The sequence below is a fragment of the Zootermopsis nevadensis genome, unplaced genomic scaffold, assembly GCF_977971745.1.
Source record: "Zootermopsis nevadensis isolate Lab colony 2312 unplaced genomic scaffold, Znev_1.0 Znev_ptg000023l, whole genome shotgun sequence".
Taxonomy (NCBI): Eukaryota; Metazoa; Arthropoda; class Insecta; order Blattodea; family Termopsidae; genus Zootermopsis; species Zootermopsis nevadensis.
In genome coordinates, this window is record NW_028259155.1 from 7,946,961 (window position 1) to 7,973,351 (window position 26,391).

General features: G+C 40.5%; 1 protein-coding gene across 1 annotated transcript; it reads left to right on the forward strand.

The window, feature by feature from the left end:
• Window positions 1-2,144: 2,144 nt before the first annotated feature.
• LOC110831914 (putative RNA-binding protein 46) lies at window positions 2,145-26,099 on the forward strand. Its single transcript, XM_022068414.2, has 8 exons — window positions 2,145-3,269; window positions 13,398-13,575; window positions 14,567-14,750; window positions 15,933-16,044; window positions 17,978-18,076; window positions 19,282-19,417; window positions 23,358-23,522; window positions 25,492-26,099. Exons 1-8 carry the CDS (start codon window positions 2,595-2,597, stop codon window positions 25,536-25,538), a joined length of 1,596 nt encoding a protein of 531 aa, XP_021924106.1. The 5' UTR covers window positions 2,145-2,594; the 3' UTR covers window positions 25,539-26,099.
• Window positions 26,100-26,391: the final 292 nt, after the last annotated feature.

Consider the following 26,391-nt stretch of genomic DNA (forward strand, 5'->3'; position numbering starts at 1 on the left):
GATAACGACAGCTGATAAGTGTTCGGCAGATCGCTCGCCCCCCCCGGCCAACGTCTTCCTTGATCTTGTTTCAGAACGTGAAATAAACTGTGATCTGTGTTGATCGATGTCGAGAAGTTTTGGGAGTTTGTAAAATTCGCGTAGTGCCTGAACATTTGTTCGCGAGAAACTTTCTGATGTGTGGTTGCGAACAAAATACCTGGAGAAACTAACTAACTAACCAGATGGCTTACCGAACCCGAAGGTTCATCACCGAATTAACCAAAGCCCTCCACCGGTCCCTGTCCTGGGCCAACAAAATCCAGTCTCCTTCAACTCCTATCTCCCATAGATCCCGCCTCAGATTATCCTCCCATCTACGTCTAGGTCTCCCCAGAGGTCTCTTCCCCTCAGGTGCACACCTCTTGTCCCATCCATGCGCGCTACATGCCCAGCCCATCCCATTCTCCTCAACTTAATCGCCCTGACAATACTGGGGGAGAAGTACAAATTCTTAAAACAGGGTAATAAAACAGGAAGATTGTGAAAGAATTTGTTGGAATAGTAAAGAAGTGTCCATAAAATAATAATGTAATAGATTCTTCCACACAATTTTTTGTAGGTTTTATTCATTCGTTAATTATGTGGACGAATTATATTGTTATATGATTTACCAATTCCACGGTGGTCTAGCGGTTAGAACGCTGGCCTTGTAATCCTGGGGTCTCGGGTTCGAATTTATAACTTGTGTTGGGCAAGGCCGTGGTCTAGGCAACACGGAGTTTTCCTCCGTGGCATCCCAACAATTACTCCATTCACACACAGAAGAAGGCAATGGCAAACCACTTCTGGATCATCTGCCAAGAACGTATATGAACAGGTCCCAGTCCGAGAAAAGGATGGAAGGATCCTGTTCATATGGACCTGTCGTCAGACAGAACACTAAATAATAATAATAAGATGAGGTGGTCTAGCGGTTAGAACGCTGGCCTTGTAATCCTGGGGTCTCGGGTTCGAATTTATAACTTGTGTTGGGCAAGGCCGTGGTCTAGGCAACACGGAGTTTTCCTCCGTGGCATCCCAACAATTACTCCATTCACACACAGAAGAAGGCAATGGCAAACCACTTCTGGATCATCTGCCAAGAACGTATATGAACAGGTCCCAGTCCGAGAAAAGGATGGAAGGATCCTGTTCATATGGACCTGTCGTCAGACAGAACACTAAATAATAATAATAATGATTTACCATCACAGAATCTCGGCCCTGAAATCAGTTGCGCTGACAAAGGCTTTGTACGGTTTTTGTCAGTCGCTCCAGGCAAGTTACAGGAAAACAACCTTAAACTAGGCCACGACCGCTTCCTTCAATACATTTTAATAAATGGAACAGACGCGAAGACGGCTTCCAGTTTTGTGACTGGTTCCAAAAACGACCGCAAGAGGCGTGTTCCGAAACGTTGAGATAAATCTTGGGTTAGGGGAGTGAATTGGATTCATCTGGCACAGGATATGGACTAGTGGCCAGCTGTTGTGAAGACGGCGGGTTTATAAAATGTTGGGAAAGTCTTGACTAGATGAGCGGCTGTCCGCTTGGAAATGGCATTGGTCGATCGTCACGTGTTTATCAGCCGCGTTGCCAGCGCCTCTAGACGGATTGATGTGTTATTCTGCAGTTTCGAATTATAACCTTGACAATATTTTAAGTTCTCACGGAGACGAGTATCAGGATGATGTGTGACGCCGTGGACAATTTCCGACGTTTCAGAGATGCTTACTGGCTCCATCGTCAGGTCCGCTGCTTTATTTTGTATATGTGTGTGTCCCATGTGTAAGCAACGCATGGAGCCAGTACAGGCATGCCTCGGAGTTATTGCAGACCACCGCAATAAAACGAGTCACACGAATTGTTTGGTTTCCCAGTGCATATAAAAGTTATATGTACACTATAATGTAGTCTATTAAGTGTGGAATAGCATTATGTCTAAAAAAAACAATGCGAGAATTACCAAAATGTGACACAGAGACAGGAAGTGAGCACAGGTTGTTGGCAAAATGGCGCCGATAGACGCAGGGTTACCACAACCCTTCGATTTGTAAAAAAAAAAAAAAAAAAAAATCTGCGAAGCGCAATGCAACGAGGTATGCCTGTAATTGTACAAGTGCATGATTATTATGTAGAGTCTATTCTTATCACGGTTTTATCGGCGTTGAGAATGATAATGATGATAATCTCGTCCGTAGAGTCCAAAGTTTCTGAGAACCGTCATCTTCAGATAATTTTAGCCCTGAAGACGTAGTCATTATGGTTCTGCGAGATTTAATTTTCTAGCTACTGCATTCTGGGATTTGTCTCTTAGAAACCGACCGATAATCGTCCTGACGATGGAAACAATAACGAATGACGGAAATTCTCTCCTTCTCCTTGTCTCCAGCTGCTGTTACCACCCCCACATTATTCTGTTGCCCCCAAAGGAGGGGAGGGATGACGATGTTCAACCCACCAATCGCCAGCTACTGACACGTTGAGGGGCGGTCAGGGTTGGCGGAGAGGGGGCATCTAATTTGTGTCAGTCAGGTAGAAGCAGGCGCAGTTGAGGTGTGGAATTGTTGAAGATGGCCGGTTCGCATGATGGCGCTTACGAAACGGACGTGAATACGAGGTTGCTAGCCCTGACGAAGAAGACGGGCTACGACCTTTTGCAGACGAACGGGCAGAGAAGATATGGACCGCCCCCGCACTGGAAAGGCACGCCGCCCCCAAAGGGCAGCGAGGTTTTTGTCGGGAAACTACCGAGGGATATGTTTGAAGACGAGTTGGTTCCCGTTTTCGAAAAAGTTGGGGTCATCTATGAACTGCGTCTCATGATGGATTTCTCAGGGTCCAATAGAGGCTTTGGATTTGTCCAATTCACGAATCCACACGAAGCTCAAACAGCCGTTAAGGAGCTCAACAACTACGAAGTGCGACCGAAGAGATTCATCGGCGTTGTGAAGTCCGTGGACAATTGCCGTCTGTTTGTCGGGGGCTTGCCCAAGAACAAGACCAAGCAGGAGATAGCGAACGAACTGAGGAAGTTTGTGGACGGAATCACCGATGTGATCTTGTACAGTAGTGTTGTGGACAAGAACAAGAATCGTGGATTCGCGTTTGTGGAATTTCATAATCACCGATCGGCGGCCATGGCGAGAAGAAAGTTGATCCCAGGTCGAGTGCAGTTGTGGGGTTACGAAATACAGATCGACTGGGCCATACCCGAACGCGATGTAGACGAAGACACGATGGCCAAGGTAAATTTTTTGTCTAATTTCTCCGTCATTCGTAACGTCAACCCTTAACCATTTGGGATTTTTCTACGACTGAACACGTAAGGGGGGGAAGGTCGTATATTACCGGGCACCTAAGGATTTCGGGGCGGGGGGCGGCGGGGGGGGGGGAGAGGAATGTGTAATGTTAAATTAATTATTCGGTTTTGTCCGTCTAATCACAATTATATTTAAAATTTACAAGTAAGATAATTAAAATATTATTTTATGTTCCACATCGAATAATCGATTTACATTTGGAACATTTTTATAACATGTTTCGGTTTCTTCGAACCATCTTCAGGTGTAAAATTATATCAACAAGCTTATAAAACTCAATTATAATTTCTGTTGTGTAGCTTTTTTTGGAGATGTTCATATCCAGATTATTTTCGTATATTGGAGCGAAATGTATTGTTTTGAAGTGAAATGCTTTTGATGTTTTACATCGGCCTGCAAAGCAAATGATTCAAAGAAACACTAATGAATACGAAAGAACATAGAAAACAAAATGAAATAATAATTATATAATTGTAAAGTAAAATTAAAGATACCAGAGATGAGATTGTTAAATTAAAAAAAATTCTTATTAATTTTCACAAATTTGAACTTTTCTCTTCATGAAACATGTATTTTGAATAAAACAAACTTTCAAAAAAAAAGTGAAATAAAACGTGTTTAAAAAAATTGTTTTTAAATTTTCAACATTACCAAAAAATTTGCGTCTAATATCGGACACTGCTTTAATTATAATGTTCTTTTTCTTATTTTTGATATAAACTTTCAGTCTTTATGAATCTTAACGTCTTTTGCAAGGAATCACATTTGTAATATGACATATTTCCCTCTGTATCGGCTCAGTTTTGTATCCAGTCGTTGTCAAAAATTTCTGAACTCACGCTAATGTAGGACTTTTATTTGGCTGACTAATTCTTCCTCCAACTCATCAGTGAAGTTTCTCCGAAACCAACCAACCAGTGTTCTCTTACCTTACCGACATCTCCTTATTCCTAACCTTATCTATAGCAAGTCTCGTTTGATCATCTGTCCTTTGTCCTCGTTTCTCTCCAATAGTAAAGATAACAGAGTTTATACAATCATCAGTGGTAAAAACAGATTCAAAATAAAATTTTATTTATTCTTAAATAATATTTTTTCGAGAATTATTCTTTGTCCGGTACAACCATAAACCACACTCTCCGATATTAGACGACAGACACGTAAAGATAAAATGGCTGCTGTATATCCAGTGCTTACCGCTGGAACAAAATCATTTCTACACAACAAAAGTAAAATAGATTAAATAATTATTTCACTTACCAGAATTAGTTGATATAGAATTCCAAAAAAATTAACAACGTAGCTCAAAATTTGTATAAATTGAAAGATTCACTCAACGGATTTGCTCCAACTAAGGACCGTCGTCTGTGACGAACAGAGGCAAGACTCCGATACTCGACAAGTGTCACTAACTAGCGACGTTTCGGCAAAGTAAGCACTGTCCGATAATGGACGCTGTACGACCTTCCCCTACGGCATTTCTGTGATGATTTTTTTTATATATATATTTCCCAAGTAATTTACTTCGTTTAAACAAGTTCTGCAAGGCAGATAAATTATTTCGAATAGATTCTATAAAATGACTTTCAATTCCACACATTTATGTATAAGTCGTGATTTCAACACAGAGACAATTATTTTTCTTTAAAATATATAGTGGGTCAGGATTAATTGGATTAACCACGGTTTAATATAATAAATATTTTTTGCGTCAGGGCGTTTAAAAGTACGTTTGTATCCGGTTTCAGTGTCTGGTTAAAAATTACATCTCATAATTTCGAATAGATCAACAGTAGGCCCGATAAAATGAATATATTCCGTGGCCCACCTGATTCAACGATCAGTGGTTCGTCATTTTGGTTTCGTATTATTTTCACTATAAACGGGGTTTATTTCTTTAAACAGCGTTAACCAGCTTATATCTTAATTGCATCTTGCTTGTGTTTCAATACAATACTTTTATTTTCTTTTCTGCTTTTATATATAATGTTTCTGCCTTTCGTTGAATTATTTGTATATTAGGATTATTTCCTTGTATTTTTATTTTTACATATTTCGGTGTTATTCTCTCCTTTAAACATAGTTTGTTAAACCTAATATTAGCATTGCACTTCAATACCTTACCTTTTAAATTTAATAATTGATATATGCAATTTATTTGACAATTGTACAGCTTATATCTTAATTGTATGTTATAATACTTTATATTTTGTGATTGCATTTATTTTGCTTGTAATACGATATATTTGAATAATTCCTTAAAATATTATAAATTAGAGTAATATTATTCCATTTCCTATTTCGGTAGCCTTATCACGATATGAAAATTAAAATTGATTTTGCAGATATAGGCACCCAGGCGCGTCTCCAAAAATAAAATCGAAGAAGCCTGGAGATGTAGTAAAAACGAGTAAAAACAAAAACAATATAAGCAGAGCAACAGATACACCAGATTTTAATTTTAATTTTGATAGACCTGACGATGATAAGATTGTATATCGAAACATGTCGTCAATTTTAAAATGTAACAATTTTATGTGAAATTTTATATGATTTTAACAATAAGCTTGTGTAAACGACGGAAAATAAAAGTATTGTAGCGTTAACCAGTTTATCTATGCAATGGTGAAGTGTAGTGTTTTCTTCGCGGTACGGACCGAATTCTTAAATACGTAATATTTAGACGAGCTTTGACTTCAAAGGGTTAACCAGTTGATCTTTGCAATGGTGAAGTTATGTGTTTTCTTCGCGGTACGGACCGAGTTCTTAAATACGTAATATTTAAACGAGCTTTGACTTCAAAGGGTTAACCAGTTGATCTTTGTAATGGTGAAGTTATGTGTTTTCTTCGCGGTACGGACCGAATTCTTAAATACGTAATATTTAAACGAGCTTTGACTTCAAAGGGTTAACCAGTTGATCTTTGTAATGGTGAAGTTATGTGTTTTCTTCGCGGTACGGACTGAATTCTTAAATACGTAATATTTAGACGAGTTTTGACTTCAAAGGGTTAACCAGTTGATCTTTGTAATGGTGAAGTTATGTGTTTTCTTCGCGGTACGGACTGAATTCTTAAATACGTAATATTTAGACGAGTTTTGACTTCAAAAGGTTAACCAGTTGATCTTTGTAATGGTGAAGTGAAGTGTTTTCTTTGCGGTAAGGACTGAATACGTAATATTTAGACGAGCTTCGGCTTCGAAGTGAAAATTGTGTCGTTTTTCTATTCGAATTTTTCAACAAACGCATTATAAAAGTTTTGTCCGTCCGGACTGAGGACTCTTTTGATTTCGCGCATCACCTGTGAAGTTTGCTGTAAAGTGATGGATGGGCTTGGCAAATGATATCATCAGGTGTCATGACGGAAACACAGAAACAGTTTTTATCTCTTCCGAGAAATTGCCCTGAATCTTATCTAAATATTAACTTGTTTATCTACAGTGCGCTCTGCAGAGGAGGGCTGGTGCTGTAATCTTGTGACTCAAGATTGCAGTCGTGGACTGTAGGTGTGTTTGCAAAAATTATAGTATTTTTTAGGGTGTATGTAGACAGGCAAGTGACATTACACGTAAAACGCCGTGTATGGAGGCTGTTTCATTCGGACTAACATGGCGTTAGACGCGCTCGGAAGGTGTTTTACCCCGCTTTGGTATGTTTGGACGCGAATATAATATCGACAGGTTTGTTTGTTCCTTCCATACATCTCTTGAACAAAGTATGGCGTGCCAGAAGAGATAACACGTGCTATGAATTCTGTAGGTGTCAATTCGAACCTTGTCCAATGTTTTCGCTCAAACGTGGAAGTTGCCTTTGTACTGAGTGGGGACGTGATGGCTGCCTACGTGAATGTAGGCCCCCGGGTTCGAATCCTTGCTGCCCCTAAAACAAGACAACTGTCGGACCAGAGACCTTCCAGTATATTCTCCGGGTCACAGTTTGGAAAAGTTCCTAGCATTAGACGTTACTTAGGGTGGCCACAGACGCTCCGGCTTACGTCTCTGAATTTGGCCGGAAACCGAACCTCCGATAAATCTGATTCATTTTTTACCTCGAGGTTTACTGGATGTTTACAAGTCGTAACGAGTGTGGGCAGAGACGAGGGTAAAGACAGGGCTTGTAGCATTTAGTCATCTCAAGCAGCCACCGAGAATTTCAAATCCTCGTAGTTTAACAGCTCCCAATATGCGTCCTCACCCATTCGCAGTTATTTATGCCAGTCCGTCGGCTCTAATCGAATTTCGTCCAACAAATTTACGTGAGAATGTTTTGATCCATCTAACCAACTTCTGGCCCACTTAGAACGTTTCAACTGAGCACAAAGTCCGTACGTCAGAGGTTTGAGGCTTGCCTTCCGCCTTCAACTTGGAAGGCAGGCCTTCCTTCCGGCAAGCCGTGGCGTGTGTGGCCACCCTTAAGAGGGGCATCCCGTGCAGTTGACTGCAGGCTATGTATAATAGGCCTTCTGAAATAAGTTTAATCGCACTTAACTTTTGTTAATCGTGCTGCTATGGGAAATGTTCTGTGAATTTCCGGTTATAGTTATCACGCGAAATTCATAATTGTAAACTGATACTTCTGACGAATGTAGTTGCAGTAAGAGTATGAAATTAGAGTCACAGAGCTAGTGTTTAAAGTTATTCTGTGCGTAAATTGTTTGAATTTTTGCATTCTTTGTTTATTTGTTTAGTAATTTATCATTTATTCCATTATTTATTTTTAATTCATTTAGGTGGTCATTATTTTATTTATTTATAACGTAGATAGTTGATAATACAGCGTATTGGTTGAAACATCAACCCTGTTTGTAGGTAAATAACCTTAGAATATTATATTTGCGACGTGTCTAACCTTCAGACATTTTTTCGTGGACGATTGTTGCAAAAGCAGATTTTGTATTTTAGGTTAGGTTTTCCTGAATTATTTTGTCGTTCGTTGTTGGACATTTCTCGGGTTCGTCGCTAAATAACGCATTCAGTTGAGATGACGTCAGTTTTTATCTAAGAATAAGTCGTTACAAGATGAAAAATTGTTTTCGACGGTTGTTAAATCCGAGATTTTTATGTACAATTTGAGCAATTCAATAATATTCTAAAATTCATATTGTCTTTTGCCTCAACACGACATTTTGAAATTACATTTTCATAATGCAAATAAAACACACCTAAAAGCTTTGTTTGGCCTGCACCAAGGATTCTGTTTAAAGTCTTGATTTTCGATGAGAAAATGAAATGCATGAACATCTTTGACAATCCAATTTACGTCGTGTTTAATCTATTTTACAAATGCGTTAATATTTTAATATTTTCCGTCAAATCACAATTTTTAATAAGATAATAAAATATAAAAATATTTAAAATATCATTTCACGTTCCGCATCGAATGATCGATTTACAAATTGGAACGTAAATCGATCATTCGATGCGGAACGTGAAATTATATTTTAAATATTTTTATATTTTATTATCTTATTAAAAATTGTGATTTGACGGAAAATATTAAAATATTAACCTAATTCACAATATGACTCAAATATACTACCTTATTTACAAATGGGATTATTTGTTTGCAATGTTCCATTGTTGTGTTGGGTTTGCGTTCCTAGAGGTGATAATTGTTCTGCTGACAAGAATGAGAATTAACAGTGAAACGTCTGTTGACATAAGGCGACTTTAATCTCGTCCGCCAATGATTACTTAACTTGTAAAATGCGTAATGAAGTCGTCCGCCGATACCCGCTTAAGTTAAATAGAGGTTCCATATTTCTTTTTATATCTGTGGAACAAAAACTGTTGTAAACGATTTATTAAGTTGTCTCTTTATTCCCCTTTATAATTTGAAATAATAATAATATTAAAGTGAATCTTAAAATAATGTTAAAACTTTGCATACCGTGTAGTGTATTAGAATATAGTAGTAAGCAAACCAAAAACTATTAACACTATAATAAGACACTATTGCTATAAGCGTTTCGACCTCAGGAGGTCATCATTAGTGTGTTTTGAGAGTGTGGACTAGATTCAGCTGGTTCATTGTAGGATTCACGATGAAGAAACTAAATGTTTCGCAATTCGTGAGCGAATTTGTTGTGAAATTTTAAAAATGTATTCTTTCGGTGTCTGACAATTGGCCACGACCAATTCCCAGTCCTTTATTGTTCAAGAATTATCTCTCGCCATTTTTTTTTATTATTCGGACTATGTTTCGAGAAGTACAAAAAAAATCGATTTTACGTTCGAGATATCGCTTCAAGGGTTCGTAGAAATTCTTTAAATTCTGGAGGACATTTAAATGGAAGAGATAAAACGAGCTTATCTGCTAGCTGTTAAGATGGATGGTGTTCCGTTATCGATTTCAAACGCTCTCGAACCAAAAAAAAAAAAATCTCAAAAGTGTGTACGCGCGTATGAATATTCATCGGCCACGCTGGCTGGCAGTTAACTTTTTCAAGATATTCCCTCAGGTAAGGGGATAAATTTGTCACTGCTGTTTTTGAAAGCATCGTGATCGAATTTTATTCAGCGTCGTTGTAATATAATCCATCTATTCCATGTTCTACCGAATTGATTGTTTCCCCGACGGTGTAGAACCGAGGAAAACAAGTCTCGATCAGGGTAGCCGGTCTCCGGGGACGAGATTTGAAACCGAACACGAAGCAGGAGAGATAATCACACAACCCCCCTTATTACACCTTTTCTGGGGGGCTCAAAATAAACTAGCTTTCAGGTCCGAAGATGGTTGCGCCGTGTAGTCTGGTAGAAGTTTACGGATGTTTCGGAGGTCTTTGCTGCCTCCATCGTCAGTGCGATGAGCGTGGAAGGAGCTCTGAAACGTCGGTAAACGTCCACCACACTACACGGCTCTACAACGCAGAAGACAGCCAACTTCATATTCGACGTAAAACCTTCAGGTGTTCGTGTAATTGAAAGTGGTTATGATATTTGGTAATTAAAAGCGAAGACAACTTTAAAATTAATCGCAAAACGGACGCCTGAAAATGAAGTTCATCACGACGTTTTACTGTAGAATTCAAGATTAAAAATTTACCTCAGAAAACACTAATTAACTTTATAATGTACTGTTCTCTGTTTGAAAGAGTTCTCTGTGCTATTCGTGGATCACAGGCAGTGCTTAATGCCCAATACGAGGTGCGATCGGAAAGTTTCAAGACTGTGTCAATAGAGGGCGAACTGGATGTAGTACGAGCTTCTGCCGCTAGGGGATGCGGCCTACATTCATAGTGAATCAGTGTGCCAGCCGGCATCATCAAATTAGCATTTGTTTCTTAGTTACGGGCGTTTTGGTAGTGCATTACACCAACCCTCCTGCGATTTCGGGATGGCGTGTGCATCAAATTTTGCCAAAGACTCGCCAAAACGGCTACGGAAACCTATGAAATGCTAAAGCAAGCATTTGGGGAGTCCGCAAACTTTTGTGTGGCATTCACGTTTTAAAAATGGCCGAACCTCTGTCGATGATGACGAGCGTTCTGGACGACCATCTTCGAGCACAACGCCCGAAAATGTCACGAAGATCGACGTCGTACCATCAACGACTTGTGCGACATTGTTGGGATAGGCTATGGGACCTGTCAGCTGATTCTAAAGGAAGAACTCCACATGCGACGCATCCTGTCTGAGGACCAGAAGCAGAATCGACTTGACTTCTCGTTTGTCAGGAGCTCAAAGATCTTGCAAGAACCGACCCCAACTTCCTTTCTAAGCTCCGTGTGACTTCTTCCTCTTCCCAAAGATGAAAATTCAGCTAAAGGGAAGGAGATTTGAGACGATAGAAGAGATTCAGGCAGAATCGCAGATGGTGCTTGACAGGCTGACAAAGAAAGATTTCCAGGGATGCTCCCAGGCTTGGCAGCGGCGCTGGGATCGTTGTGTTCACTCCCAGGGGAACTACTTCGAGGGTGATGGATGAATTTAATACCTGAGATAAGTGTACGGGTTTTTATACGCGCAGTCTGGAAACCTTCCGATCGCACCTCGTACATTTACATCTTAATAAATAAATTATCTCCGACAATAGCAAAGTTACGTCTATAAAACAAGATTTAAGACTTGATTACAGTATAACAGTTGGCCAACCTGAGCACTGATTCTACTAATAGTTTTGTCCACGTTTTTCGTTTGACAGATTTTCACACAGCATCCAGTTTATTTAATCATGTGGTAGTTTCACCGTTCTCATACAAAGCTGCTTCTTACTGTATTCAAAATTCTGTACTGTAGATTTTTCTGGAAAATTAGATACATACAACGTAACTGAATCCACGCTATGAACATCAATGAATAGATGACATGACAGTAATATTAATTGCCTGCCTTGCATAAAGGAGCGTTCTTTTAAAAGTTCCCATATCATGTGCAGTGCAATCAATAGATAACACGGCTGGTATAGTGACATAATAACACACGCGCGCACGCACGCACGCTCTGAGATAAATATTTCCTTACCACATATGTAGGGGCTACTGACTATTGGATGCAAGCAAATCATAACCTGTTCAACACCACTGAACATTCCTTTGATCATTCTATTACAACAGATGTCGCTCTGAAATATGCATCTCGTCTCTCTTTCGTATTATTTTCATATTGGCGTTCTTAAGGCACGTCATTGGTGCACTAACGTCAGCCGACGCCATTATTGTTTCAACAGTAAACTCGGTTCGTGTTCCACCGGGCTCTTTTATGAAGGAAATCGGAATCTCGCGATTAGAATGTATTTTTCTTACTGAAATCCTGGCAACGGAATGAATTTCATGTATTTTGTACGTCGTAATTTCGATTACACTTCCCCCCCCCCCCCCCCCCCCCCCCAGAAGCGTGGTGCCCGGGGCGACCTTGGATACGTTCCTTTGAACTATGGCGTCACAACCATAATTCGCATGAAGCGAACTGTCTTGTGGGATGTAACGTAGTGTAGTCTGGCAGATATAGTTAATTTTTACCGACTGTACCGCGCATCATCCTAAAAGGCTTCATATTCGCCGCCCTAAGAACTTGACATTTCACCACAATTAACATGATCTTCATAGTGGCAACCTAAACTTTCAGTTCGATTGGGATGCAATGCTAGATAGATTTATTTCGATCCTGAAGATTAACATATCCGAAACGTTGGTAACCATGTACAGGACTACTTTCTAGTCGTCCCAATCCACAAGACCACACGAGAGACATTTCCTTCGTTAGAATGTTTCGAGTCATTGTCCAGGTGAAATGCCGCTGAGCACGCAGTGATCCACGCCGTACGCTGCATGCGCAACAGTCCGGAAGCTACTAAGAACATAACATGAAGTCCTGATCGCTGCAAGTTAAGTGTTCATTTGACACACACACGAGAATTTACGTAATCCTGTGACATGAGTTAACATCATGAGCAAGGGAAGAAAGACAGTTCATCTTAGTCATTGTCAAGATGGCTTTCTTCTGGAATGTTGCACCTCGTAGTCTAGTAAAAGGTCAGTAAACGTAACACCATAACATTCGAGAAGACAGTCATGCTTGCAAACTCACCGCCGTGAGAACTAAGCCATTGTGTCCAGAATATTGTCTCCGAATTAGCTCTTGTTTTGAGAAGTTAGTGGGATATAATTTGTTTAATTTCTGAATTATTTAGTTTCATATGATTTAATATACAGCCTAATCTTGCAATTATTAACTTAAGAGGCAAATTTTGATCTGTCAATAAGAACTTCTATGGGTCTAAGGTTGGTAGCACAGTTTATAAGGACTTGCAACTTCATTCTTAGCTTGTGGGACAGATTTTTAGGTTAGAAACTGAGATACAGTATGACAGTTACCAAGATAACCTTACAGGACATAGAATGAAATTACAACTGTCACAGGATTGGAAAAATGTTCTCGCTGTAATATAAATTCTCTTATGTACAATTTCCAGTTCCTGTAAGCAAATTAACAAAATTTATAGTTGAATGTAAACATTGCTTAGACCATTGTTTGTCTTTTTCAGTACATGTCTGATATAAGTGCAAAGTAAGTGCCTTGCTGGATAAAGATGGTAATATCCTTTGTGTTATAGGTCAAAATTCTCTATGTAAGGAACCTCTTGCTGGCTACAACAGAAGAAACAATATGGAAGGCCATGGAATCCGTGCAAGGTCCAGAATGCCTGGAGAGAGTGAAGAAGCTGAGGGACTTTGCGTTTGTACACTTCTCAGATCGAGATAGTGCCAAAGCCGCTATGGAATATTGGGACAGTAAGTATTATTGTAGCACTGATATGTTCCGTAACGTAGGTGATGGGCACTCTCGGACATTTATTCGTTCTGCAGGATGTGGCCGCCTTCAAGAAGGGAACGGCTGTGCAATCAGTCTGCCGTTGATCCAGTACTCCCATCGTGAAGCGTGCTTTCTTTGTCGTTAAAGACATTAAATTCTGTACTAGTACGACATTCTTTATAGTTTGGTGCTGTTAGGTTAGGTTTGTATTTGAGTGGAATGTAATTGGATTATCGGCTATTGCAAGTTTTTGTGGTTAGGATTTTCAAGGATTCTGTTGGGGTTCTGACGATGGTGTTATGAAGTCGGGTTTATCGGGTTTTTGGACTCCGTCCATCGTCAAAGGTTAAAATGTGTACGATGTTGGGTTCTAGTTATTTTAAACGGACTTAACAGAGTGGGTGCCCCTGCCCCATACACCTGAAGATGAAAACGAATCTGGTTTTTGAGACGTACGCATTTTAGCCTTGTATGATGGACAGAGTGGAAAAACCCAATAAACCCGACAGGTTTTTTGTGGTTTTCAAGATTGCTGATTCCTCTTCATTCGATGTTACTCTACCTTTCTTGCATTTCCATGATGAACGCACAGTATGCAGAGATTCCATAGCAACCAGCTCTCTCGGTTGCCATCGAAACTGACGGGAACATGTGGGGCGCACAACTGCATTGCTCCTCTGAGGTCACAGCTTTCTCCGAGACAAACTCGCTATACTAGTGGATGATTTTCAGCTTTGTATTCACCCAGTCCTCAGAATTAAATCACATACTTCACAAGTACGAGTGAGACGTCGTACCATTGACCTAAACTTGTACGTAATTTTACGCGATTAAACATCGGACAGCAGAGAAAATGAGAGGCGCAGAAATCCTGACAGATTTTGTTGCTCCTTTCTTTTTGAGTTATGTAATTTATATCTGAAAATATCTAAACCTTTTTAAGCCTTTGAATATGTGATTTTTATGTAGAAAAGGAATTGGATGGTTCAGTCGTGGAGATCACGTGGGCAAAGCCAGTCAACAGAAATCCTCAGCATCAGTTGAAACACGTTTCACACGGTGGATATCCGCAGACACAGTACGTGCTTCCGCCAGGGATGGGTCCAGCTGCCAGCTTCCACACTCCTTTCATGAAAGCGTATAATGACTGTGGGTAAGGATTTTAATTAAGAAACTAACATTTGCAGTAAATTACAATTCGAAGCAGTTTGTGTCTTATATTGCAAAAAAGTCATTTTGATTGGTTTTAATTATTATTCTCACTAAATGTTGAAACTTTTAATTTCTTCTATTGCCTGTAAAGTTTAACTGGAGAACCGAAGGATGCCAGAATAACAGTTTAGGATTTTTCTTTGTTTCGTCGGCTCACTGTTACTCTAGAGGAGAGATTTTATTCTGTAAAGTAAAACAAAATAAAGTTGTTCTACTGTACGCCAAGTAGGAGCTTGTGGGGAGAGGAGGTATAGCAGAAGACGGCAGTCTTCAGACTCACCGCTGTGAAAACTTGAAAACTTACAGGAGGTATAGCTCCTACTCATTCTTAACCTTGGCACCAGATGGGGGTGAGTGGTCAGCGTCACGCCCCAGCTGCGCTTTGCCCCTAGGAAAGGACCCAGGTGCCCATCGGATAGGAGGCTGGGTCGGCCCCAGAGTCGGTCTAGACGCGGAGGCTAGAGGAAAAATCCTCTGCCTCCCGTCGGGGATCAAACCCTGGTCTTCGAGTCCGTAGCCAGTCACTATACTGACTGAGCTACGCCGGCTTGTGATGCTATTATGCAGAAGGGATAAATAAGTTGCTGGATATGTCCAAAATTTATGTTCTTTCTGTTCGGTGTTTGTCTGGGTTGCTTCCGAGATATCTCAGGCTGATGATTTTTGCACAAAAATGTTAATCTGAGTTAAATCAGGTTGTTTTGCAATAATAAGCATTACAATTACAGTGTACAGTGTGATTAAGTATTTTTTTGTCTAAATGCCTATCAATAATTTCATTTTTGTGGGTATATTACAAACATGAATTAAAAATTAATAGGACAGGCAAAGGGGAAAAGTTTAACGCAGATGAAATTCTTGGCAAGGGATAAGAAGGAATGGAGGAGGTGGACCGACCAATCGACCCTGACGCTATAAAGGCAAAAAGGGAGATGAGAAAGAAGAATAAGAATTAAAAATTATTTTTTGTTATGTTTTCATTATCAGGGACGGGGTGAAACGCACGCACGCACGCAAACAAACTTTTAAGTACACTGAATATTCCTGAGGTTGCTATTTCAAGTATGACTTAAGACAGAAATTCTGTTATAGGCTCGAGAGTTTATGAATATATATTTTACAGGACTCAAGGAAGCCCACATGTGCAGAGTTCAAGCAGCTGGAGAGGTGGCAGAATGTACGTAGCGGCACCTTCTTCAGTTATCGGATCCAAATTTGGTAACAGAGCCCCAGAGGTACGTTTCAAGAAATAAATTCTGGCAGAGTTTATAATGCACACATTCTTCAAATGCGTCCACGCATACAGGCGTACTAATAGGTTTAAAGATAGTCAATTATTAAGGATCTGACGTTCAAAGACGCACGCTTAAGCCAGGTTTATAATCCACCACACTGAATTTCACGTGCTGCGCCTGTTGCGTCAGTTGGGAGACTGAACGCTGGATGTCCACGGTTAGATCACTTGGGGATAGCAGCCCAGAGCATGAAGCTGACCACTTACTGCCTAGGTTAGGTTAGGTTAAGAATGAGTGTATCTTTATCTTCACGGCACGATTCTTTAGACAGGGACAATGTCCTCGACTTAAGTTGTGGTATGGCAGGGGTTCTCATACTTTTCTGCGGACTTTCGAGCTGCTGGGATATGAAAGTAGACGGTCATTAAAATTAACACCAGATGAGAGGACGTTATTAAAATGGATGGAAATAAGATGGTATTGCGTGTACTGGATTTATTTTGCCGAGGAAAGGGATCAGTTGCAGGCTCTTGTGAACACGTCAATGAACCTTTAAGTTCCATTAAACCTGGGCAGTTCTTTTGTCTGGCTTAGCGACTATGAGGTTCTCAAAAAGTACTCTGCTCCCTGGAGTTTGTTGAACTTACTATGCAGACGAGTTCACATTGCAGTTTATTAGAAATATTTAATTAATTGATCTTGTCCGTCTAATCACAATTTAAAATTTAAAATTAAGATAATTAAAATACCATGTGATGCTCCTTATCAAAACATTCGATTTACATTTAGAATGTTTCGATAAGGAGCATCACATGGTATTTTAATTATCTTAATTTTAAATTTTAAATTGTGATTAGACGGACAAGATTAATTAATTAAATATATATTTTCACAATATGACGCAACTCTACCATCTTTATTAGAAATGTTAACTTCCCGTGCAAACAGGTTTACATGTTACATGATTTATGTCATTAGCGAGACTGCTTTTTTCCTGACAGGTTTTTCGATATCAGGTTTAATTACTCTCGCTGAAATTTGCATGCATTCCTCGGTGTTTATCAGTAAGGCACTTGCAGATTTGACGTCCGTAATACTAGAAGTTGTTCGTAGGTACAAGTACTGCCAGATATTGAGAACATTAACAAAGTGCATTTTCTCAGTTAGTGTGATTTACATAATTTTAATAAAACTTCGTAGTTAATATTTATTATGGTGGACCCAAATATACAGAACGCATGTGCACTTGCGAGTGCGTACGTCTCGTCTGCTTTGAATTTCGCGATATTTGGTAATATTGGGTTGTCTCCGTAGTAATTGCTTTTATTCAAATTCAAAGTGCCGAACCACATTTAGTATTCCATTTAATTTATTATGTAATATTAACGAGGTACCGCCACGGTGGTCCAGTGGTTAGAACGCTGGCCTTGTAATCCTGGGGGTCTCGGGTTCGATTCCCGGCGGTGCCCGAATTTATAACTTGTGTTGGGCAAGGCCGTGGTCTAGGCAACACGGAGTTTTCCTCCGTGGCATCCCAACAATTACTCCATTCACACACAGAAGAAGGCAATGGCAAACCACTTCTGGATCATCTGTCAAGAACGTATATGAACAGGTCCCAGTCCGAGAAAAGGATGGGAGGATAACATTAATATGGACCTGTCGTCAGACAGAACACTAAATAAAAATAGTCGTAGATGGGAGGATAACATTAATATGGACCTGTCGTCAGACAGAACACTAAATAAATAAATAATTAATGAGGTGTTACTTGCATAGTTCGCTAATTTGCACCTGGTAAAGAGGTTGCATGTAATGTTATTCTGCTTTGTGCTTAGTTTTGTTGGAACCAAATAGCGGCAGTGTCTACGTAAGAATGCTCTATATTCTATTTCTATATTGGGTTCTGTGAACTGACATTTGCTTCTTATAGGTACTTTCCGAATATTGTCAAAAAAACAACTGGGGCGAACCTTTCTACAATTTGATGGCAATCCCCTCCGTGCAAGAGGACAAACAGTACATGTGCCAGGTAAGTTCCGTGTATTGAAATGGGGGGTTATGGGTGTGCAGGGTTTATATTCATATTCAACTGTTACTGTGGGTTTAGTTTCTTCATTACATTCCAGGAATTATATGGTGCTCAGAGGGAATTTGTTGGTATAAGATGTTCATGATCATCACTGTGAAACTCCCATGCTGTCAGAACACGGACTATTCTTTATAAAAATTCAAAATGGGACAAATTTTGGTACATAAGTAACAAAAGAGGCAGATGTAGTCTGTAGGATTTGAGGTGTTCGCGGCGGTGAGTCTGAAGATGGCTGTCTTCTGGGTTGTTGCTCCGTGTAGTCTGGTCGATGTTAACCAACGTTTCAGAGGTCATACTGCCTCCGTCATCAGAGTATGAAGATGGCTGTCTTCTGGGTTGTTGCTCCGTGTAGTCTGGCGGAAGTTTACCGACGTTTCAGAGGTCCTTGCTGCCTCTATCATCATCACTTATCGCCCTGATGGTGGAGGCAGCATTACCTCTGAAACATTGTTGGACATCGACCAGACTACACGGCGCAACAACCGAGAAGACAGAAATCTTCATACTCTGATGATGGAGGCAGTATGACCTCTGAAACGTTGGTTAACATCGACCAGACTACACGGCGCAACAACCCAGAAGACAGAAATCTTCATACTCTGATGATGGAGGCAGTATGACCTCTGAAACGTTGGTTAACATCGACCAGACTACACAGCGCAACAACTCAGAAGACAGAAATCTTCATACTCTGGTGACGGAGGCAGTATGACCTCTGAAACGTTGGTTAACATCGACCAGACTACACGGCGCAACAACCCAGAAGACAGCCATCTTAAAAGTCGATATTATCGGCTTTAAGAATTGGAAGATGTAACATATGTACGGTTAACCTCTGTCATATGGGAATTGGAGATGAAATCCCTGTATTGTGGGGCTGTCAGCTGGATTTCTGGTCCAGGTTAACAGTATCTTAGTGCAGCACACAGCAAGCTGGATCACAAAATAAGCTGTTTTGCATGGATGATGAAGGTTAAAAGGCATATAAGGTACTATGTTGGCAGCAGTGAGCTTTCAAGTACGTGCTCAAGTTATTTTTATGTCCCTGATCACAGTTGGTAGGATCTCTCTCTCTCGATTCAAACTGGGTACGTAATTTAGAGTTGTCACAGCTCGAGGTTGTGTTCAGTTACGCTGTGTTGCAGGTAACGATACCGCAGCACCCTGGGGGCCAGTTGCAGTTTCAGACTCCCAAGGTTTCTTCGTCTGCGGAAGGAGCCAAAGTACTTGCAGCTGAAATAACGCTTAGTCATATGAGTGCAGCTGCCGCCTTTGCTGAAGGTACTGTGTGCATCCAGTCTGCACAGAGCCACGTGTCGACGCACGCCTTAGTTTTCGTTAGTTTATCGTGAAAAGAACCTTTGGTGCTTCTCTTTCTTTCGTATTAGGTGGAAGGACTTGCATTTTTTTTCATATGGTCAGTTGCTTTTTAGAAAACTAACAAAATTTAATTTCAGTTGAAACATTTGTCTTATCAGCTATTCATACAACTGAAATCTTGTTGACGCAAATGCCATTTACTGAAAGTATTCTGGAAATTCTGTTCAGGTCTGTGTTACTTCAGTGTGACACTACTTCATGAAGCAGAACTGAATGTTTGGAAATATTCCTGAAGTAGCTTGCCATAGATCAGGGTGATTAAGTCAAGAAGAATGAGATGGGCTGGGAATGTAGCGCGCATGGATGGGACAAGAGGTGTGCATCGGGTGTTGGTTGGGAAGCCTGAGGGGAAGAGACAGCTGGGGAGACCTAGACGTAGATGGGAGGATAATCTCAGGCGGGATCTATGGGAGATAGGAGTTGAAGGAGACTGGATTTTGTTGGCCCAGGACAGGGTCCGGTGGAGGGCTTTGGTTAATTCGGTGATGAACCTTCGGGTTCCATAAGCCATCTGGTTGGTTGGGTCCACTATTTGGGAAGCCTGAGGGGAAGAGACCGCTGGTGAGACCTAGACGTAGATGGGAGGATAATCTCAGGCGGGATCTATGGGAGATAGGAGTTGAAGGAGACTGGATTTTGTTGGCCCAGGACAGGGTCCGGTGGAGGGCTTTGGTTAATTCGGTGACGAACCTTCGGGTTCCGTAAGCCATCTGGTTGGTTGGGTCCACTATTTGGGAAGCCTGAGGGGAAGAGACCTCTGGGGAGACTAGACGTAGATGGCAGGATAATCTCAGGCGGGATCTATGGGAGATAGGAGTTGAAGGAGACTGGATTTTGTTGGCCCAGGACAGGGTCCGGTGGAGGGCTTTGGTTAATTCGGTGATGAACCTTCGGGTTCGGTAAGCCATCTGGTTGGTTGGGTCCACTATTTGGTAAGCCTGAGAGGAAGAGAACTCTGGGGAGACCTAGACGTAGATGGGAGGATAATCTCAGGCGGGATCTATGGGAGATAGGAGTTGAAGGAGACTGGGTCCGGTGGAGGGCTTTGGTTAATTCGGTGATGAACCTTCGGGTTCCGTAAGCCTTCTAGTTAGTTAGCTTGCCATAGAAAAGTTTGTTCATGACATGTCATTTGAATGTTACTGGAGATCTGTAACACTTATTTGGTGGGGTATATTCAGGTGCTTAAAGGGTCATCCTTAGAAAAGTTGTCATAATTCCCTTCCTTTCAGGTATGTCGATTATCTCGACTGCGTAACCCGCAGTGTGGTTGATACCTTAAGCTTTGTCAGCACCAGGGCAGTATTTAAGGATAAGTTTAATTTCTTTAGTATTGAACATAGCTCTGATTGCAGCGATGGATCATTCCTCTACATACTCGGTAAATGTTCTTTCTTTAACCTGGAGTGTAAGACCAAATTATGTGAAGTCGGCGATTTCCAAGCATTAAAATCCACCGATGCAGGTATTAAACCAAACATATTCCATCCTTTTCTGATTTTCATTGTTTTTGTCTTACTTTTTGACAACTTCATCTTCTAATGACTAATGTTGAAGGTTATTAGTGGGTAGATACCATTGTTTGAGAGAATCATACTTCCTCCATCTTCAGGGAAGCCCTGAAGATGGAGGCAGTCTTTGGTACATACAAATCCACACGGATCTGGTACTCGGTAATGAACGTGTTATCTGATCGGAAGGCTTGGCAAAAAATAGCGAGCACGTCACTCTGCACACCAGCCAATAACATGAAATTGGGTCAGGTAGATACTGAGCATGGACAGGATCTCCTACAGCTACAGTACCCTGAGGATGAAGATGGTTCTCGAAACATTGGTGTTTTCTTCATTAAGCCACCTTACACGGCTGGTAGCCAGAGAATTTATTATACTTAGTTGTCGTGAAAGCAGGTCGTACAAATGATGATAGCACTTACTTGCATGCGTCATGAACTAATTTGTATAATAACAACGATGCTTATTTTAGCAATTTTTATTATAATTTATAGACTTATTTAGTGGACTACAAGAAAAAGTAATTGACAGCAGTTGTCTTGATAAATGAAGATCATTAGGTGTGAAAAAGTTTCAAATGTATGTTACAGGAGTACTCTTTCCCAACTTTCATATGAGTTCTTAAAGTTTTAGTTGAGGTTTGGGTATGAGGTTTCCCTATATAATTTTAGTATTTTTCTATGAGTTTGGAAACTGTTATCATGGACTGGAATTAGGGGTGTAATACTGATAAAGGGAAGATCCTTTTTATCGATAGGTTATACTTATTTTGTTTCAGTAAGCTATGCTGACCAGCAGAAATTTGGCAAGTAAAGGATATAGTTATAATTTATTGGAATGTGTCGACCATAATAATTTTTTTAATGTTTATTCCATGGAGCAGGTAACTTTCTGAGAAGCTTATAGGTACTCAGCTAGCCAAGAAATTCCCCACTTTTCATGAAACCCATTTTTAAACATTTTGTCCCCCCATCAGACAAAGGTAACCTATTCAGATGAGTCATTGGACACGATTCAAAGATCAATGGCATGCTTGTACGAGGTGCGATCGGAAAGTTTACAGACTGCGCCTATAAAAACCTGTACACTTATCTCAGGTATTAAATTCATCCATCACCCTCGAAGTAGTTCCCCTGGGAGTGAACACAACGATCCCAGCGCCGCTGCCAAGCCTGGAAGCATCCCTGGAAATCTTTCTTTGTCAGCCTGTCAAGCACCATCTGCGATTCTGCCTGAATCTCTTCTATCGTCTCAAATCTCCTTCCCTTTAGCTGAATTTTCATCTTTGGAAAGAGGAAGAAGTCACACGGAGCTAAATCCGGCGATCCGGCAAGATCTTTGAGCTCCTGACAAACAAGAAGTCGATTCTGCTTCTGGTCCTCAGACAGGAGCCTTGGCACAAACTTGGCTGCGATGCGTCGCATGTGGAGTTCTTCCTTTAGAATCAGCTGACAGGTCCCATAGCCTATCCCAACAATGTCGCACAAGTCGTTGATGGTACGACGTCGATCTTCGTGAATGGCCTGCCGAATCTTCGTAACATTTTCGGGCGTTGTGCTCGAAGATGGTCGTCCAGAACGCTCGTCATCATCGACAGAGGTTCGGCCATTTTTAAAACGTGAATGCCACACAAAAGTTTGTGCACGACCCATTGCGGACTCCCCAAACACTTGCTTTAGCATTTCATAGGTTTCCGTAGCCGTTTTGGCGAGTCTTTGGCAAAATTTGATGCACACGCCATCCCGAAATCGCAGGAGGGTCGGTGTAATGCACTACCAAAACGCCCGTAACTAAGAAACAAATGCTAATTCGATGATGCCGGCTGGCACACTGATTCACTATGAATGTAGGCCGCACCCCCTAGCGGCAGAAGCTCGTACTACATCCGGTTCGCCCTCTATTGACACAGTCTTTAAACTTTCCGATCGCACCTCGTATTCCCAATAGACTGGGGATTGCCTGTGTTAGGTAATTGAAGTTGATCCTAAGATTGTAAAAATATCGTCTTTTTTATAGTTTCATTAGGGTTGGGTCTTTGTACTTTTTAAGACCAGATTTTTCCATAGAGCAGGCAGTCTGTCACCTTTCTCTGATATATACTCACCTTTGCTATTTGCACCTGGTATCCAGTAATTGGGATCTGCTTAAATGGACCTATCAGATTAGGTTCTGAATATGCCTGATGTTGGAAACAGCCAGTTCCTCAAACACAATAATTTAAAACAAACCATAATGTCAGGTAATTATAACTAATTGTAACAACCTTGATCAGAAACATTTAGAAATGGAGGATTGAATATATGACGTTAATTTTATTTTTCTTTCAGGGTACAGTCACACTTCAGTGGTGCAAGCTGGACACCTAGTGCCGCAACCGCCAGCTGCGACTTACCCCACGGGCAGCGGATTGCAAACTCAGCCTGAACTCACTATCGCCTATGCCTTGCCTCCAAACCAACCATCAGGATATCTAGTACATGGGAAAGTTACGGGTGAGTATAGGAAATCAAGAACAGGAAACAGAGAGCAATGTAGTATTGTCATGTTGCTTACCTGTAAACCAGTTGCTGCAGGAATTTTCTGGTGCGAATATTGCCGTAGTTGTTTTGCAGTTTTTAACAGTCTTTGATGATATTTGTAATTCACATTTGTTCCCTGAGAATCCCACAATTTATCCTGGTTTTATTCTGTTATGTATAGTGGGATAGTTTTTTTAAACTAGACCTGTGATCCATGGACCCCTGAAGGTCTGTGATTGTTTAGGAAAAATAATTTTTCCCAGCAGATTAATAAATTATATTACATGGAAAAGTGTGAGCCGCCATAACTCAGTCATTATAGTGACTAGCTACGGGCTGGACGACCGGGGTTCGATCCCCAATGGGGGGGCAGAGGATTTTTCCTCTAGCCTCTGCGTCCAGACCGGCTCTGGGGTCCACCCAGCCTCCTATCTGATGGGTACCGGGGTCCTTTCCTGGGGGTAAACTGCGGCTGGGGCGTGATGCTGATCACTCACCCCCATCTAGTGCCGAGGTCAAGAAAGACTCGGAGCTATACCTCCACTCCCCCGAAGTGCCTGCATGGCGTGTAGTGGGTACAGCTTTACTTTTACTTTTTACATAAAAAAGTGCACACTGGAATTTAAGATTTTAAAATGCTTTGTAAAAGTGAAGGAATCTGAGATTGGAAGTTAAAAATTAAGTTGATGTTTTCAGCTTAATTTGTGGCAGCAATGCAAACACCATCTGTTTATGATGAGAGTGACTAAGAGGCTTCGAAACCTCCAGACAGTTTCATATGTCTCGCGCCTTTTCAGGTTGAGATCATCTAACGAGAAAATGCTAGAAACATTGACAGTGTTTTAAATAGCTGGAACCCTTGTGTGTTGATCTGCAGTGTACAGCGAAGAGTACAGAGTGTGTGATGAAGGTCTAAGTACATTACCAAAGTTGTGCTTTGCTTGAACCCCGATTCCATAAGAGTACGTTGTGAATTATTGTCAAAAGAGGCCATAAAACCATCTAAGTTATGGAGACACTTGGAAAGTAAGCATGAAGAACATGCTTCCAAATCTATCGAGTTTTTCAAAAATGAAATAGCAAGAGCTCCAACAAAGTAGGAAACTAATTAAGGTGATCTCAACGGGTTCTTGCAATGAATCGCTGTGAAAGCTTCATATGAAGTGTACATGCTCATATCTAAAGCTGGAAAACCTCATATAATCGCTGAAGAACTGGTATTACCTGCTGCTAAAGCCAGAGAAAAATCAGCGAAAGTTTTAAATTTTGTGGCATTGTCTAACGAAATGTTAAACAAGCGAATTGACAAAGTTTCAGGTACAGTAAAAGAACAGTTGATTGAAATAATTTGTAAAGTCAGAATTATAGCCTACAAGTGAATGAAAGTACAGACTTTACAAGCAAATCTCATATACTGAGTTACGTTAAATATGAGTTTGAGGGAAAAATTATTGAACGCATCCCCGGCGTAAATCGAGGGCTACCTGTACTATTTTTGTCTCGTTTGTGGGTACACTTTCAAGGAAGTGATATGATGTACTGCAGTCCGTCACTTATTAGGGGAGTTATTGACACTTTTATAAACATACTACAGTTAGCAAAGTAGACATCTTAGGGGAAATTGAGGGTTAGGAGAACTACAACCCCCTCGTAACTCTCGTTGAAGCCTGAGAGTTGGCTCTTACTTTACTAACAGACAAGCAAACTACTTACAAAACTGACTCCATGCAACAGAGACCTTCTTGAGAAGCTGATAGTCACTAGTTAGTCCAGAAAATCCCCCACCTTTTATGATTAATGTACTCGCCATTAATTCCTATTCTGAGCCAGGTGAATCCATACCATCCACCCTATTCATTTTAATAATATCAGCCTATCTATGCTTAGGTCTGCCGAGTGGTCTCTTATCTTCATATTTTCTGACCTCATTTTTGGTTTTCAGGTTACGATACTCAGTTTTATGACTCACAGTATCCAGTTCAGATGTAAGGCGTCTGGGATTGGCAGCTGTTCCATTGGTATGACTGCAGAGTACAAGTTCCTATAATTTCTGTAATGTAATTATGTCTGATAGTTATTTTCATCTGCTAGTTATATCAAAAGTGCAACAGTTATGAAGTGTTCCATTTCAAGCCATTTAGTGCTTAGGTTAATAATGCATGGAGCTGTATCTCCACTCCCCCCATACATCTGCATGTGTGGTGCTTAGTTAAGTATCAGGGACAACTTAATTTTTGCATTTCAAGCCTTGAACAGCACCTCTCCAAATACAAGCCTCTTTTGTCAGTATTACTTTGAACTTTAATTTATATTGTGTTAGCATGTGTGTATGTGTGTGTGTTTTTTTTTTAATCTTCATTACAGTCACATTTGATTAAGAATTGCTGCAAGTTTAATTTTGCATGCAATGTTTATTCAGTTACCATCGTAAGACCATTGTTTTGCTTAATCTGGTGTTAAATTAAAATTATTTTTGCAATGTTCTGAATGTGTCATGAATGTTATGTTCTTCATATACAGTACTTACAAATACACCTTCTATTTTATCCATTTTTTTTACCTCTGATTTTACATTTATTTTAAATTATATATACATGTATGAAACTTTTCCCTTCCCAATTCAAAAACCTTTAATCTTTTTTATTCTAAAGTTATATCCAGGTTGACTTTGCAGCCTGTTCAGTCTTCAGTGCAGTGGATACTGCAAATAAAGACAGCCGGAACATATGATTCTAATCAATTCTATATAATGCCGAACTCTAGTAACGTGTGACTGGTATAAATGTCTGGTTCTGATTTTGTCCTTGGAATGAGCTGTCCTGACAAGTTTTACATAGTAGGT